This window comes from Thalassophryne amazonica, chromosome 8 (genome assembly GCF_902500255.1).
Source record: "Thalassophryne amazonica chromosome 8, fThaAma1.1, whole genome shotgun sequence".
NCBI lineage: Eukaryota > Metazoa > Chordata > Actinopteri > Batrachoidiformes > Batrachoididae > Thalassophryne > Thalassophryne amazonica.
In genome coordinates, this window is record NC_047110.1 from 20,941,285 (window position 1) to 20,956,179 (window position 14,895).

General features: G+C 48.6%; 1 protein-coding gene across 1 annotated transcript in view; it reads left to right on the plus strand.

Annotated features, from left to right (window-relative positions):
- The window catches only part of LOC117515333 (copine-8-like), a 414,918-nt gene that overhangs the window by 358,281 nt on the left and 41,742 nt on the right, over nt 1–14,895 (plus strand). The window contains exon 15 of the mRNA XM_034175840.1: nt 4,400–4,581. Within this exon, the coding sequence (XP_034031731.1) occupies nt 4,400–4,581 (182 nt within the window). The remainder of the gene's footprint in view (nt 1–4,399; nt 4,582–14,895) is intronic.

Below are 14,895 nucleotides of genomic sequence, written 5' to 3' on the forward strand. Positions count from 1 at the left end.
CACCTAACCATAGCTACTTTCGGGGTAAGATGGACTGTTTGTCTGTTTGGGTGGTTACATATTAGGGCCAAGCAACAGCCTCTGGTGCTGAAAAAGGAAACCATTGTGGAAGTGGTATATCTGCAGTTCCTTGAATGACTGCTTGAAGTTGCCTCCAAATGTGAGACATTTCCCATAGATGCCCATGTTAAAATGTCAAACTTTACATCGTTTACAGCCTGGCCAAAAAATAGTTTTGGTCTGTATACTAGTTTTCCCTCTCATGACACCTGTATGGATGGATGGATGGATGGGATGAGCTTTATTATCATTGTCATTACAAGTGCAACAACAACAAGATTACGTCCACACTCAAATTGCCACAGACAAGATACAGCAATTAATCCACAATTATTACTTGTTTACCGTAATAATGGCACACATCAGAATTAAGACAACACATATACATTTGACATTGTTTATGTGCACTAAACTTGAAACAGTCCGTTTTCAGAAATGAGGTTGTGAGAGTGGGGGAGCCGCTGCAACAGGAGTCGCGCCGCCATCAGCTTGGGGGGAACGGGGACCTGCCGCAGCTAAAACTGCACAGCCCCAGAGGGGAGAAGGGTGGCATGAGCGGTGGCCGGGATGGGGTGTGTGATGGGGGCAGGAGGGAGGTAGGAGGGGAAGTGGAGCATGCTTCAGTCTTTGTCCATGTGTGTCAGTTACTGTCCTTGTACTGGAGTTAGAGAGATAAGGAGGCAGCCAATGTTCCCCAAGGCCGTAGAGATTCTTCTGGAGGAAAACAATGGGGCATTTTATCCTTCAGAGGCTGATAAGCCTGCCTTGTTTGTAGTTGAGCAGTGAAAAACACTTTTCCAGCTTCACGTGAACAAACCAGATCCCAAATTATGAAAATTCTCTGGTCTCTGAAATCTTCACCTTCTCCTGCAAGGTGAGCATTTGCTCCGAGATGTTATCCAATTTGCGTCCGAGTTCAAGGGTTAACACAGTCCGAGAATGCATTGCCTTGCCCAACTCATTACATGACGGACAAGCGAGGGGTCGTGATTTTGGCGGCAGCCGTCTTGCCAATTTTTGGTAGGTCAGGGCAGCACATAAGCCAATAAGTACCAGCCCTCCTACTATGAAACCAAATATGAATAAATCCTCGATCTCCTCCATAGAGAATGGCACAAAGCATGCGACATTCCACATCTCCCAGGCTTTGAGAACATAGCCCGCAGTGTAAGTTCCATCTGGGCATGCAGGGTCCCCCGGCCCTGATCTTCTTGTGGAAAAAATGGTGTCAAAAGCGTTCAGAGACCAGCTGATTAATTCCATGGTTAATCCAATATAGTTTGAAGAATTCACAGTCTGGTGAAGTAGGGACTTGAAGGTTGGAGCAGAGATAGAGGAGAGAGGAGGAGATGCGACTGCCCTCACATCTCCTCCTCTCTCAAAGCATCATCTTACGTATGAACCATCATCGTTCGGGTGCCAACGGCTGGGTGAAGGCGAGGCATGTCCACATTCTGGCTGATGCGTGACATCATCCTCATCAGAAGCTGCAATTTCCTGCGGGAGGCAGGGGGGAGGAGGAGCTTGCAGAGCTGCAGGGCCTTGATAGCAACGCGCTCACAGCGAAGCTAGAGAAGGCTGTTCTCAGGTATCGGTGGGATACTACTGTACATGGGGAGATCGAAAACAACAACAAAAAGCACATCGGGTTAAGCTATTTTAAACCATAAACCAATGAATAGTTAGGGGTATGGTCGATTTGAGTAGTGTGCCAGGTACAGACAGTCACTGCTAGCAGAGGCTGCTCTGGAATCAAACATGTTTCTCCTTTCTGGCCATTTTATTGCAAATATCTTAGATGATACGGCTTACTGTGGAGTTAATTATACCAATGGGCCATCAAAGATTAAGGTGCTCCAGTATTCCCTTTAAGTGAAATTTTAGCATAATTTAATGTATATGTTAGTATGTTAGCATTAATGAGCAGGTAGGTTGGTAACATTAGGTCCACTGATCTTGCAATAGTTACTAAAACTAATGCTGGTCATATGCTTTAATAAGTGCACCCAAGCCTCCAACACATTATGAAAACCACTGTCCATGCATTCACCAAACACCCAAATCAAGATTAGCCTGTTAACCTTAGCTTCATTTGTTTGATGAGGCCTTCATTTGTCCCACGCAGGTCACAAATTGCCCACGCTCCACCTCTTTACGCATTTATGAATTGGCCTGGAGTTAGGCGGCGTTAGGCACAACATTTGGATCCACCCTATTTGAGCTTCAAAACTGCTCTTCAGGAAACCTATGGGTGATCTCATGGAGGGTTTGTCCAGTATACAAGGTGCATTCAAGAGTATATAAGCTTTGGCTGTGAAAAAAGCAGTTACTCACCTGGGGGGTCTGAAATCCTAATCCCCTTCAAAATAGTCTTCTTGGGACTGCACACACACTTGAATCAACAGTTCTGTCATTGATGGAAGCATTTCTGAAAGTCCTCGGAGAGTTAAGGAAAGCAATCAACATGACTTTGACCTTGCTGTTGCAGCTGCCATGCTTTCTTTGACCTCTGCGATGTTGGATGTTTCCATAAAATTTGGTTTCCATGACGCATCAGTAAACACGTCTCAGCACCAGTGGTTACTGTGTTCAGGAAGTTGGGGTCACTGTTTGTGCATTCCAGCATGTCCTGTGAAACTTCCAAACACAGTTGCTTCTGCTCCACCATTAGAAGCTTCAGCACAAATTTTGCTAACACTCTCTGCATACCCAAATTCTCAGTCAAAATGGAATGTACCAAACCTGTGCTTATCAGCATCCCGACCGCATGTTCATAGATGGTGACACAACGGCCGTCCATGACCAAAGTCTGTATTCCGTTAATCACTTGGTCATTTCAGCTTGTAGATGGCCTACCAGAACATGTGTTGCACTGCACTGACTACATTTACATGCAGCCAATAACCCTTTCATAACCCTTTCATAACCAGAATATTAGCAATAACCCGGTTGCGCACAGCCATGTAAATGCTCGCAAAAACCCGAATATGCTCATATTCGGGTTTTTCAAAACCGGAATATGAGCCTGGGTTACTCCTTTTCTAACCGAATATCAGGTCATATAAACGCGCATCGGAATATCCCCATAGAAAGGAACATTATTTTGTGTTCTGCGCATGTCCTACCGCAAGTAATCTTGGTCTTTTGAGTACGGAAACTACTTGTATGCGGCGTGCACAACACACCGGACACCACAGAAGCAGAAGTAAACAAGCGTGGGGAAATCCAGACGCAGCAGCACAGCACCACACTTTTGGAGCGAGGAGGAAACCGAGTACTTTATTATCGTGAAAGACATGAATATAATGTCTTTTATTGATGGTAGAAAGTACCGAGATAGCGACATTTACAAGAAAGTGGCCGAAAAGTTACGCGAAGCAGGATTTGTATGAACGCCAGACCAAATCAAGCACCGGTGGAAGACGTACGTCGCTGTTTTTATTGTTAGATTGTTTAGATGGGGATATTCCAAATGATACCAGTGACCATGTATACAGGAGTAACTCTGTCTGCTTAAGCATGTAAATGGGTTATTCCTAATGATTCAGAACCGGAATATTGACCTTATCCCGAATATTAATGGCATGTAAACATAGCCACTGATATTTGCCTATTTTGAAGTGGTTATACTGCTCTTTTATTTGCTCATGGCATCATCACCAAAAGCCTGCTGAATCTTGTTGCTTTCCACTTGGGTATCACCAAGTATTTGGCAAAATTTCATGCAATGCCTTTGCTCAAGTTGTTCCATCATGTTATAGCAAATGAGAATCCGAAGGGTGCTCAGCACACGCGTCCACTCTAAGACTGACTGCTAGCGACTGATGTGCTCTGCAGATGAGAAAAAATTCACACTTGCACAAGAAAATTCCCTACACCTCCCCACCAAATGACAACTCACATGCTTTATTTGTTTCCATGGGATAAAATAAGGTTGGACACTTTTTGAATGCACCTTACTTACAGTCTATGATCAAGACCCAAAGTGCCCCCAGACCTGACTTGATGGTTTAACATTACAGTCAAATGCAGGGGTTTGAATTCCAGTCATACCCTTTTTTGCCTAGAAATGTAGGACCATTTGAACAAGTAGCTTGAATTTAGTTCAGACAGAGCAGTCATAGCCTTTATCATCAAAATTAAAGGACAGCCCACAGCTGGAGGGTACATCATTACCAAACTGCAGTCCAGTGGTGCCCACTGAGGTTTCAGACAACTACTGAGATGATTTCTTTTTCCATTGCAGCTGTATTTATGTAGTAATATGACTCACGGCCCAGAGGGGTGCCGCCATAGTTACAGTCTGAGCCTGATGTGTGTTCTACCGTTGGGTTTTCAGGCAACCCGTCCCAGCCCACCTCGCTGCACTACATGAGCCCGTACCAGCTGAACGACTACGCCATGGCGCTGCGGGCTGTTGGAGAAATCATCCAGGACTACGACAGCGATAAAATGTTCCCTGCACTGGGCTTTGGTGCCAAACTGCCTCCTGATGGACGGGTCTCCCATGAGTTTGCTCTGGTGAGGAGGCGGCTTTTTCCCATTAATTTCTCCATTCATACATCAAACAAGCCACCTGTCTCCATCACGGAGATAAACACCGTATACACTGTAAACATAGATCATTCCTTTCCCCTTCCATAGCTTAAAACTTCAAACACAAAACTTATTTAGACTATGATGAAGCTTTCTCTCTACCTGACCTTACACATAAACAAACGTGCTTTTCGTTGAGTCCACATAATTAGTGCAACAAAAGAAAAGAAGAAAATTATAACCTTCAGTTTGGACATCATGTAACATTGTGAGTCAATTTCTAGAAGCTGTCCTACATTAATATCACAGTTCCAAGAGGAACACCATAAAACCCATCTATCCTCTTATTAAAAAAACATCAATGACATCATCAGTCCATAGAAAAATATTTGAAAGGTAACCCTTTTTTTGAACTCCATCAAAGAAACAAATATATTACTTGTGTTTTTATCTGGTGTTTATTCCACCATGATTATTAAGCTAATGCTTGTCTGCCAACTTTGTTACGTTTACCAAGGATGTAATAGAATCATCAGCGTTTATTTGTTTTTTCTGTCTATTAGCAGGATTACGTCAAAACTACTGCCCAGATTTTTCAGACATTTTTACCACAGATAGATATTAGATCATAGAAGACTCCATTAAATTTTGGAGGTGATCCAGAGCCGGATCTGGATTCTGGATCAAGATTTCAGTTTATAGGAGGAGGACTTCCGGGTCACGAATGGAGTAGACGCTCGTCGCTCGTGCTCCCGCAACATCTCAATGTAAATTAATATTTAACAAGAACTGTGTGTTTACATAGCAGCGTTGGCTTTTACTACCAATCTACTACTGCCTGAAGTCTGAATGGCGGCGAAGTCAGCCAGGAAAGACGGGAAAAAAGATGACGAGTCGGCAGGTGCTAACATGGCAGCCCTGGCTAAGCTACTGGAGGAGCATAAAGCAGCCCTCTCCGCTAGTTTAAAATGGCCATGATCTCCCTTGAAACTAAGCTAGACTGTGTTCAAACAACCATCTCCGACCACGGACAGAGACTGACTTCCCTGGAAGCCGAAGTGAACCAAATTAGTGACAAGCTGGAGGAGATGGAGGCTAAGCTCGGTGCTCTGGAGCAGGGCTACAACAAGCTAAAGGCTAAGGCTATCGACCTCGAATCTCGCAGCCGACGCAACAACATACAGATAGCGGGAGTGCCTGAGTCTGCGGAGGGCATGCAGCCCACTGCCTTTTTTCAAAGCTCCTGCTTGAAATCCTTGGTGAAGGGGTTCTGAGCTCGCCCCTGGAATTAGACCAAGCCCCAGAGCGCCGACTGCCAAGCGCTCCGGGGACAAACCACGGCTGGTGATTGCACGGGTTCATAGCTACAGGCTTAAAGAACTGATCGTCCAGGAGGCCCGCAAAAGGAGAGGGAAGCTGTTCTACCAGGGGAAACCGGTGGCAATTTTTGAGGACTACTGTCCTGAAATTATGGAGCAGCGGACAGCATACCGAGAGGTGATGTCGGCACTTTACCAGCGGGGTTTCAAGCCATCGCTGCTGTACCCGGCCAAATTGAGAATTACAACCAAAGACGGTGGAAGGAAACGCCTCGCCTCTGTGAAGGATGCTGAGGACTTTCTGGCGTCACAGCGCTAAATCTGCAGTGATGTACAGTAACTGTGTGACACCCGTATGACATGACATGTTACGCCGATGCTCTGACCCAAAGCCAGTGTGATTCGACAGCTGATTGTAGCGCCACAGCGCAGCGTATCAGACAGCACAAGTGGTTTCCAGCCGGGTGCCCTTATCGTCGATATCCCCCCCCCCCTTTTTTTTTAAATAAAATTGTAAAATTATTTTGTTATAAAATAATAATTAAAATATTAATTATAATAAATTAATATTAATAACAATTTAATAATAATAACTCTAATTAGGGGTCTTCATCTTGGTAGCACCAGCCAACTTAACTCCAAGGACTGGCCATGTCACGTGGCTCCCAGCTAGGTGCTCTCATCACCCCTCTCCCCCCTTTTTTTTTTTTTTTTTACACTAAATTGGTCTCCTTATTTTGGTAGCTCTCGCCTACCCTGTACCAAAACTGAACATGTCACGTGGCTTCCAACTGAGTGCTCCCACCGACCCCCACCCTTTTTATTTATTTATTTATTTATGTTTAATTTATTTATTTATTTATTTTAATTATTATAAAATAATTAAAATATTATTATTAATTATAAATAATTAATAAATATTAATAAAAATTAATAATAATACTCTAATAAGGGCTCTTCACCTTGGTAGCACCAGCCTACTCAACCCCAAGGATGGCCATGTTACGTGGCTCCCAGCTAGGTGCTCCCATCACCCCTCCCTTTTTTTTTCCCTCTTCTTCTTTAAGTGCCTCGTTTGTAGTAGCACTTGTCTACAGTACACCAAGAACAGCGTTCCTGTTTATGTTGGTCTGATTTATGACACATCACCATGCTTATTCGGCTGGCAACTGAGTTCTGGACCTCTCTGTTTGCAAGCCATTGGACAATGTTTACGGGGCAAGTTGCGCCAGAGGAGACATACGGCTTACAGCCCCAGCGGCTATCATGTTTTTTATCGTTAACATTCTCTTCAACATGTTAAATATTGATTAACTTTCAATCCAGGGAGAAGGAGTAGGTACACAGGGAAGTATATGTATGGAGTAGTGCGTGGGAGAAGTATGCAGCTGCAGTTCGAGTCAGCTGCTTTTTGGGTAGTGCTAAGAAGGTCTGTTCTTTGTTCTTTGGATGTTCTGGGTAGGGTTGGGAGTGGGGAGGGTTCTGTTTTTTACAGCAGGCACACGTGCAGGTCCATCTATTTCTTCTTATCTTCTGTGTGTCGGTACATGCATGTGCATATATGTATGTATATGTATATATTTAGTTTTCCTTCCTTTCTTTTTCTCATTTAAATGGTAATGGCTAGACAAGTTAATTTGGTGAGCTGGAATGTCAGGGGTCTGAACCATGTTGTTAAGAGGAAAAAGGTGCTAACCCATCTCAGACAATTAAAGGCAGAAATTGTGTTTCTGCAGGAAACTCACCTGCAATCATCTGAGCACTCTTAAGTTATTTTCCAAATGGGCAGGGCAGTGTTTTCATTCTACTTTCTGGCTAGGGCAAGGGGGGTGGCCATTCTCATGTCTAGGGATGTACTGTTTGAACCAACTCACATCATGGCTGACAGAGATGGCAGGTTCTTAATTGTCTCTGGGAAACTCTTTGATACCAGTGTTGTCCTAGTTAAAATTTATGCTCCAAATGTGGATGATGTCACCTTCTTTGAAAAAACTTTTTCCAAGCTTCCAGAGTTAGACTCACGCTACCTAATCATGGGTGGGGACTTCAATTGCTGGATGGATCCAGTACTAGATCTCCCCTCTTCAAAGCCAGCTATGAGGACTAAGTCAGCCTCGTACATACAATCTTATCTGTCAGAGGGCGGAATCTCCGATGTTTGGCGCCATCTTCATCCTGATGATAGGGCATATTCCTTCTTCTCCCAAGTGCACAATACATTCACCAGGATAGATCATGTTTTTGTGGATGACAAAATTGCTCCCCAAGTCAGCTCATGTGACTATCAGAGTATAGTCATCTCCGACCATGCTGTTCTGACAATGTTAATGAATTTCCCCGGAATCCCAAACCCCTCAAGACATTGGCGATTTAATTCTACACTACTCTCAGATGATAGTTTTATCAAGTTTATAGAGGAACAGATCTCTCTATTTCTTGAAACTAACAATACTCCTGGCATATCTGCACTCTCAGTCTGGAAATACAGCATTTTGTCCATTTAACGTTTGCATTCTGGAATATGCAACTTTGGGTATGTCTACCCAAGTGCCCAAAATTCTGGGTGTTAAACATACAGATTGGTGAGGTTTGTGCATGCAACATGATTAATATTTCAAGGCTAAAAACAATTTCAGGTTAAGAAATTGTGTCCGTTTACCATGTTTGATAACTTGCCCCTAACTTGCCCAGTAGAGGTGGGCGGATTGATCCTAATATCGATAATATCGATACCAACGCTGGTATTGATATTGAACGATCCACATGTAAAAAGATCGATACTCAAGCTTTTTCTCTCCCGCACGCACTGACTGCTGCGCACGCAGATTCATCAAAGTCTATTCTCTGTCTGTAAGAGCAGCGCTGCACTGTGTCACACAACACAGAGCAGCACACCCTTGTATTGTGGTTTGTCAGCTCTCTACCTCAGGAGATTTTAAGTTGTGTTGAGTGATATTTTTTTAAACAAAAATGTTGATTGTAATAAAGTATTTTGTTGTCATGTACAATGTTTGGCGAAATTCTATCCTGGGTCTTTTGGATCCTTTGGATCTATGAAGCTTAAATATGAAAAAGTATCGGTATCGATATCGGCGATACTGGGCCTGTATTTACTTGGTATCTGTGGGTGAAAGTGTAGGAACACGGACACACAACAGGGGGCTTAATGAACGGGCAATGGATTAGCCAAACAGTAACAATTTAATGTTGTAAATTGTGCACAACGGAATACAGACAATAACAAGTTTGGAACTACAGTCAATTACACGTTGGGTGACGTGTGGGCAGGCTCGAGGATAGGAGATGCCCGTTCAGAACTGAGCCGGATCCCACACGGCCCTCACCGCCAACGGATCTGAAGAACACCGGAGCCGCCAAGTCCTGAGTCCCCAGGTGGCCACCATCTCCAGCTGTCAGACCTGGCACTGCTGGCAGAGAACAAAAACAGCACAGGGTGTGAGTAAGCACACACAGTAATCCCACAGTCTGTGTTCTTTTGGGAGGGAGCACCTCCACCTCCAATTACACACTCGTGCAGCTCCTGTCTAACCACTTATCTGGTTGGAGTGTGAAGCGAAGCCGTCGCTGATCACACCAAACACCAATCCCTCAGATAAGGCAACACCACAGGAAAACGGCTGCAAAGAAGTTCAGACTCTAAATCAGAGTTAAGTGTAGCAGAGAAATTACCTCCAAGGTAGCTGATTTCTCGGCAGGGAGGTGGAGTTGCAGTCCGGCCTTTATGGTGGTGGTGATGTGGATGAGTGACAGCTGGTGCTGATGACGAGTGACAGCTGTCATTCCCGGTTGCTATGACGCCCTCTCGTGCTTGAAGCCCGCACTTCAAGCAGGGCGCCATCTGGTGGTGGTGGGCCAGCAGTACCTCCTCTTCAGTGGCCCACACAACAGGACCCCCCCCCCCTCAACGGGCTCCTCCTGGCGCCCGACCAGGCTTGTCCGGGTGCCGCAGGTAGAAGTCGGCCAGGAGGGCCAGGTCCAGGATGAAGCTCCTCTTCACCCAGGAGCGTTCTTCGGGTCCATACCCCTCCCAGTCCACCAAATACTGGAACCCCCGGCCCTTCCGACAGACGTCCAGGAGCCGACGCACGGTCCAAGCCGGCTCCCGTCGATGATCCAGGCAGGAGGTGGCGCCGGTCCGGGGGTGCAGAGGGGTGAAATGTAGTGAGGTTTGATGACACATGGAAAACTGGGTGGATCCGCAGCGAAGCTGGCAGCTTCAGCTTTACTGCGGCTGGACTGAGGATTTTGAGTATGGTGAAAGGTCCAATGTATCTGTCCTTTAACTTCTGGGATTCCACTTGCAGGGGAATGTCTTTTGTGGAAAGCCAAACCTCCTGCCCAGGCTGATATGTAGGGGCCGGGGCACGCCGGCGGTCTGCATGGTTCTTGGCCCTCGTCCGGGCTTTGAGCAGGGCAGAGCGGGCGGTACGCCACACCCAATGGCACCTTCTCAGATGGGCCTGGACCGAGGGCACCCCGACCTCTCCCTCCACTAGCGGGAACAATGGGGGCTGTTACCCCAAACACACCTCAAACGGGGAGAGGCCGGTAGCAGACGATACTTGGCTATTATGAGTGTACTCGATCCAGGCCAGATGGTTACTCCAGGCCATCGGGTGCGCAGAGGTCACGCAGCGGAGGGCCTGCTCCAATTCCTGGTTCGCCCGCTCTGCCTGTCCGTTCGTCTGAGGAGGGTACCCGGACGAGAGACTCACGGTGGCCCCAGTTCCCTGCAGAAACTCCTCCAGACCTGAGAGGAGAACTGAGGACCACGGTCTGAGACAATAGCCGATGGAATCCCATGCAGACGCACGACGTGGTGGACCAGGAGGTCTGCAGTCTCCTGGGCCGTCGGGAGCTTCGGGAGGGCCACGAAGTGGGCCGCCTTGGAGAACCGGTCCACTATCGTGAGGATGGTAGTCATGCCCTGGGACGGCGGGAGGCCCGTGACAAAGTCCAGGCCGATGTGAGACCAGGGGCCATGAGGCACGGGCAGAGGCTGGAGGAGGCCTTGGGCCTTGTGGTGGTCGGCTTTGCCCCTGGCACAGGTGGTTCAGGCCTGGATATACTCCCGGACGTCGGCTTCCATAGACACCCACCAGAAGCGCTGCCGGACCACTGCCACGGTCCTTCGCACCCCTGGATGACAGGAGAGCTTGGAACCGTGACAGAAGTCTAGGACCGCAGCCCTGGCCTCTGGTGGGAGGTACAACTTGTCCTTCAGACCTGTCCCCGGGTCCAGGCTCCGTGTCAGGGCCTCCCGGACGGTCTTCTCCACGTCCCAGGTGAGGGTGGCCACGACAGTGGACTCGGGGATGATGGGTTCCGTCGGGTCTGACAGCTCCGTCTTGACCTCCTCTTCGTGTACCCGGGACAGGGCGTCAAATCGTTGGTTCTTCGTCCCGGGCGGTAGGTGATCCGAAAGTCAAAACATCCGAAGAACAGTGACCAGCGGGCTTGCCTGGGGTTCAGACGCCTGGCGGTCCGAATGTACTCCAGGTTCCGATGGTCCGTGAAAACCGTAAATGGTACTGATGCTCCCTCCAACAGGTGTCTCCACTCCTCAAGAGCCTCCTTCACCGCAAGAAGTTCCTGATTGCCGATGTCATAGTTTCTTTCAGCCGGGGTCAACCTGCGGGAAAAGTAGGCACATGGATGGAGAACCTCGTTGGACTCCCCGCTCTGGGATAGCACGGCTCCTATCCCTGAGTCAGAGGCGTCCACTTCAACTATAAACTGGCGATTGGGAACGGGCTGCACCACAACTGGTGCAGTCGAGAACCGGCGTTTCAACTCCCTAAACGCGGCTTCGCACCGATCCGACCAGGTGAAGGGGACTTTTGTGGAGGTCAGGGCTGTCAGGGGGCTAACTACCTGACTGTAGCCCTTGATGAACCTCCGGTAGAAATTTGCAAAACCGAGGAACTGTTGCAGTTTCCTACGGTTTGTTGGTTGGGGCCAATCTCTCACCGCCGCAACCTTGGCCGAATCAGGGGCGACGGAGTTGGAGGAGATTATGAACCCCAGGAAGGACAAAGAAATGCGGTGGAACTCGCACTTCTCGCCCTTCACAAACAGCCGGTTCTCCAACAACCGCTGCAGGACCTGACGTACATGCTTGACATGGGTCTCAGGATCCGGAGAAAAGATGAGTATATCGTGTAGATATACGAAGACAAACCGATGCAGGAAGTCCCGCAAGACGTCATTAACCAACGCTTGGAACGTCACGGGCGCATTGGTGAGGCCGAACGGCATGACCAGGTACTCAAAGTGACGTAACGGGGTGTTAAATGCCGTCTTCCACTCGTCTCCCTCCCGGATCCGAACCAGGTGATAAGCATTCCTAAGATCCAATTTTGTGAAAATTTGGGCTCCATCCAAGGGCATGAACACTGAATCCAACATAGGTAACGGGTATCGGTTGCGAACCGTGATCTCGTTCAGCCCTCTGTAATCAATGCATGGACGGAGTCCGCCGTCCTTCTTGCCCACAAAAAAGAAACCAGCACCCATCGGGGAGGTGGAGTTCCGGATCAACCCGGCAGCTAACGAGTCCCGGATGTAGGTCTCCATTGATTTGCGTTCCGGACGTGAGAGGTTGTACAGCTGCTGGACGGGTACTCAGCGCCCGGTATCAAATCAATGGCACAATTGTACGGACGGTGAGGGGGCAGCGTGAGTGCCAGATCCTTGCTGAAGACGTCAGCAAGGTCATGGTACTCGGCTGGCACCCCCACCAGATTGGGGGGGACTAAAACCTCCTCCTTAGCTGTCACACCGGGTGGAACCGAGGACCCTAAACACCCGATGGCAGGTTTCGCTCCACTGAACCACAACCCCAGATGACCAGTCAATCCGGGGATTGTGTTTTAACACCCATGGAAACCCAAAATCACTCGGGAGGTAGAAGGTGTTACATAAAACACAATCTCCTCCCTGTGATTTCCAGACACAACCAATGTCACTGGCTGTGTCTGGTGTGTGATTAGTGGAAGAAGGGTGCCATCTAGTGTCCGCACCGACAATGGTGACGGTAAGGCCACTAGAGGGAGCCCAACTCCTTTGCCATCTGCTATCCAGCAGATTCCCCTCCGGACCCCCGTGTCCACCAGTGCTGGGGTGTGAAGGGTTAGATCCCCCATTAGGATCGTGACTGGGATGCGTGCAGATTTTCGGGGTCTCCCCACGTGGGCATTGTGACCCACCCTTAGCCCAGTCTCTAAGGACGAGTGCTGCTGTATTGACCGTTTGGGGCATCTTTTCTGTGTGTGTGCTCGGTTGAGCTGCAGAGAAAACACTCCCCACGGATCAGCCTCCTTTGTCTCTGATCTGGTCGCCTTTTGGCCCTGCTCGTTTTCATAGCAACATCAGCAGGGGAGCTGTCGTCACGTGGAGTGCCCTGGCTGTGGAGCGTGGGGAAGTCGGCTCCCTTTCGGACCCGGGAGGAAGAGGGACGGCTTGTGCCTGACCACGCCCTTCGTCTCGCTCCCGTCGGTGTTCTGTTAATCGGTGTCTAACTGTATAACCAGGTTAATAAGCCCGTCTAAATCCCACGGCTCATCCTTCGCCACCAGGTGCTCCTTAAGGACCAGGGACGCAACAGCATTCAGCCGGCTCGTGCTGCCGCGATGCAGAAGTCAACTGCATACTTCGCTGCGCTCCGACCACCCCTGTCTTATCGACAGCAGCACGCTGAAGTGGTCTCGCCTCTATGAGGGTGGTCGAACCACCTGTCGGAACTCCCTCACAAACCCAGCATATGTCGTTAGGAGCCATGAATTCTGCTCCCAGAGCGCCGTTAGCCCAGGCGCGTGCCTCTCCTCGAAGCAAATTTATAACGTAAGCCACCCAGCTAGCGTCTGACGCGTACATGACGGGACGCTGTGAAAAGACGAGCGAGCACTGCATCAAGAAGTCCGCGCACGTCTCAACACAGCCTCCGTACGGCTCCGGAGGACTTATGTATGCTTCAGGGGAAGGTGGGGGGGGTTCGTTGAACGACCAGTGGAATGTCTGTTTCTGGCATTCGGTCAGCAGGAGGAGGTGCTGCAGCAGCGCCCTGGGCATGCGCTTCCACCTGGGCGGTGAGAGCCTCCATCCTTCAATTGAGAACAATGCTCTGCTCGGTAACTAAGTCCAACCGAGCAGTAAAAGCGGTTACGATGTGCTACAGCTCACCTAACACGCCTCCTGCTGGCGCCTGTGCACCTCGCTCTTCCATTGGCTGTTCAAGCGATGGTTGATGCCCCTCGGGATCCATGACGCTGGCCGAGAAATCCTGTTGTGAAAGTGTAGGAACACGGACCCACAACAGGGGGCGTAAATGAACGGGCAATGGATAAGCCAAACAGTAACAATTTAATGTTGTAAATTGTGCACAACGGAATACAGACAATAACAAGTTTGGAACTACAGTCAATTACACGTTGGGTGATGTGTGGGCAGGCTCGAGAATAGGAGACGCCCGTCCAGAACCGAGCCGGATCCCACACAGCCCTCACCGCCAACGGATCTGAAGAACACCGGAGCCGCCAAGTCCTGAGTCCCCAGGTGGCCACCATCTCCAGCTGTCAGACCTGGCACTGCTGGCAGAAAACAAAAACAGCACAGGTGAGTGTAAGTAAGCACACTCGGTGAGTGTAAGTAAGCACACTCAGTAATCCCACAAACTGTGTTCTTTTGGGAGGGAGCACCTCCACCTCCAATTACACACTCGTGCAGCTCCTGTCTAACCACTTATCTGGTTGGAGTGTGAAGCGAAGCCGTCGCTGATCACACCAAACACCAATCCCTCAGATAAGGCAACACCACAGGAAAACGGCTGCAAAGAAGTTCAGACTCTAAATCAGAGTTAAGTGTAGCAGAGAAATTACCTCCAAGGTAGCTGATTTCTCGGCGGGGAGGTGGAGTTGCAGTCCGGCCTTTATGGTGGTGGTGATGTGGATGAGTGACAGCT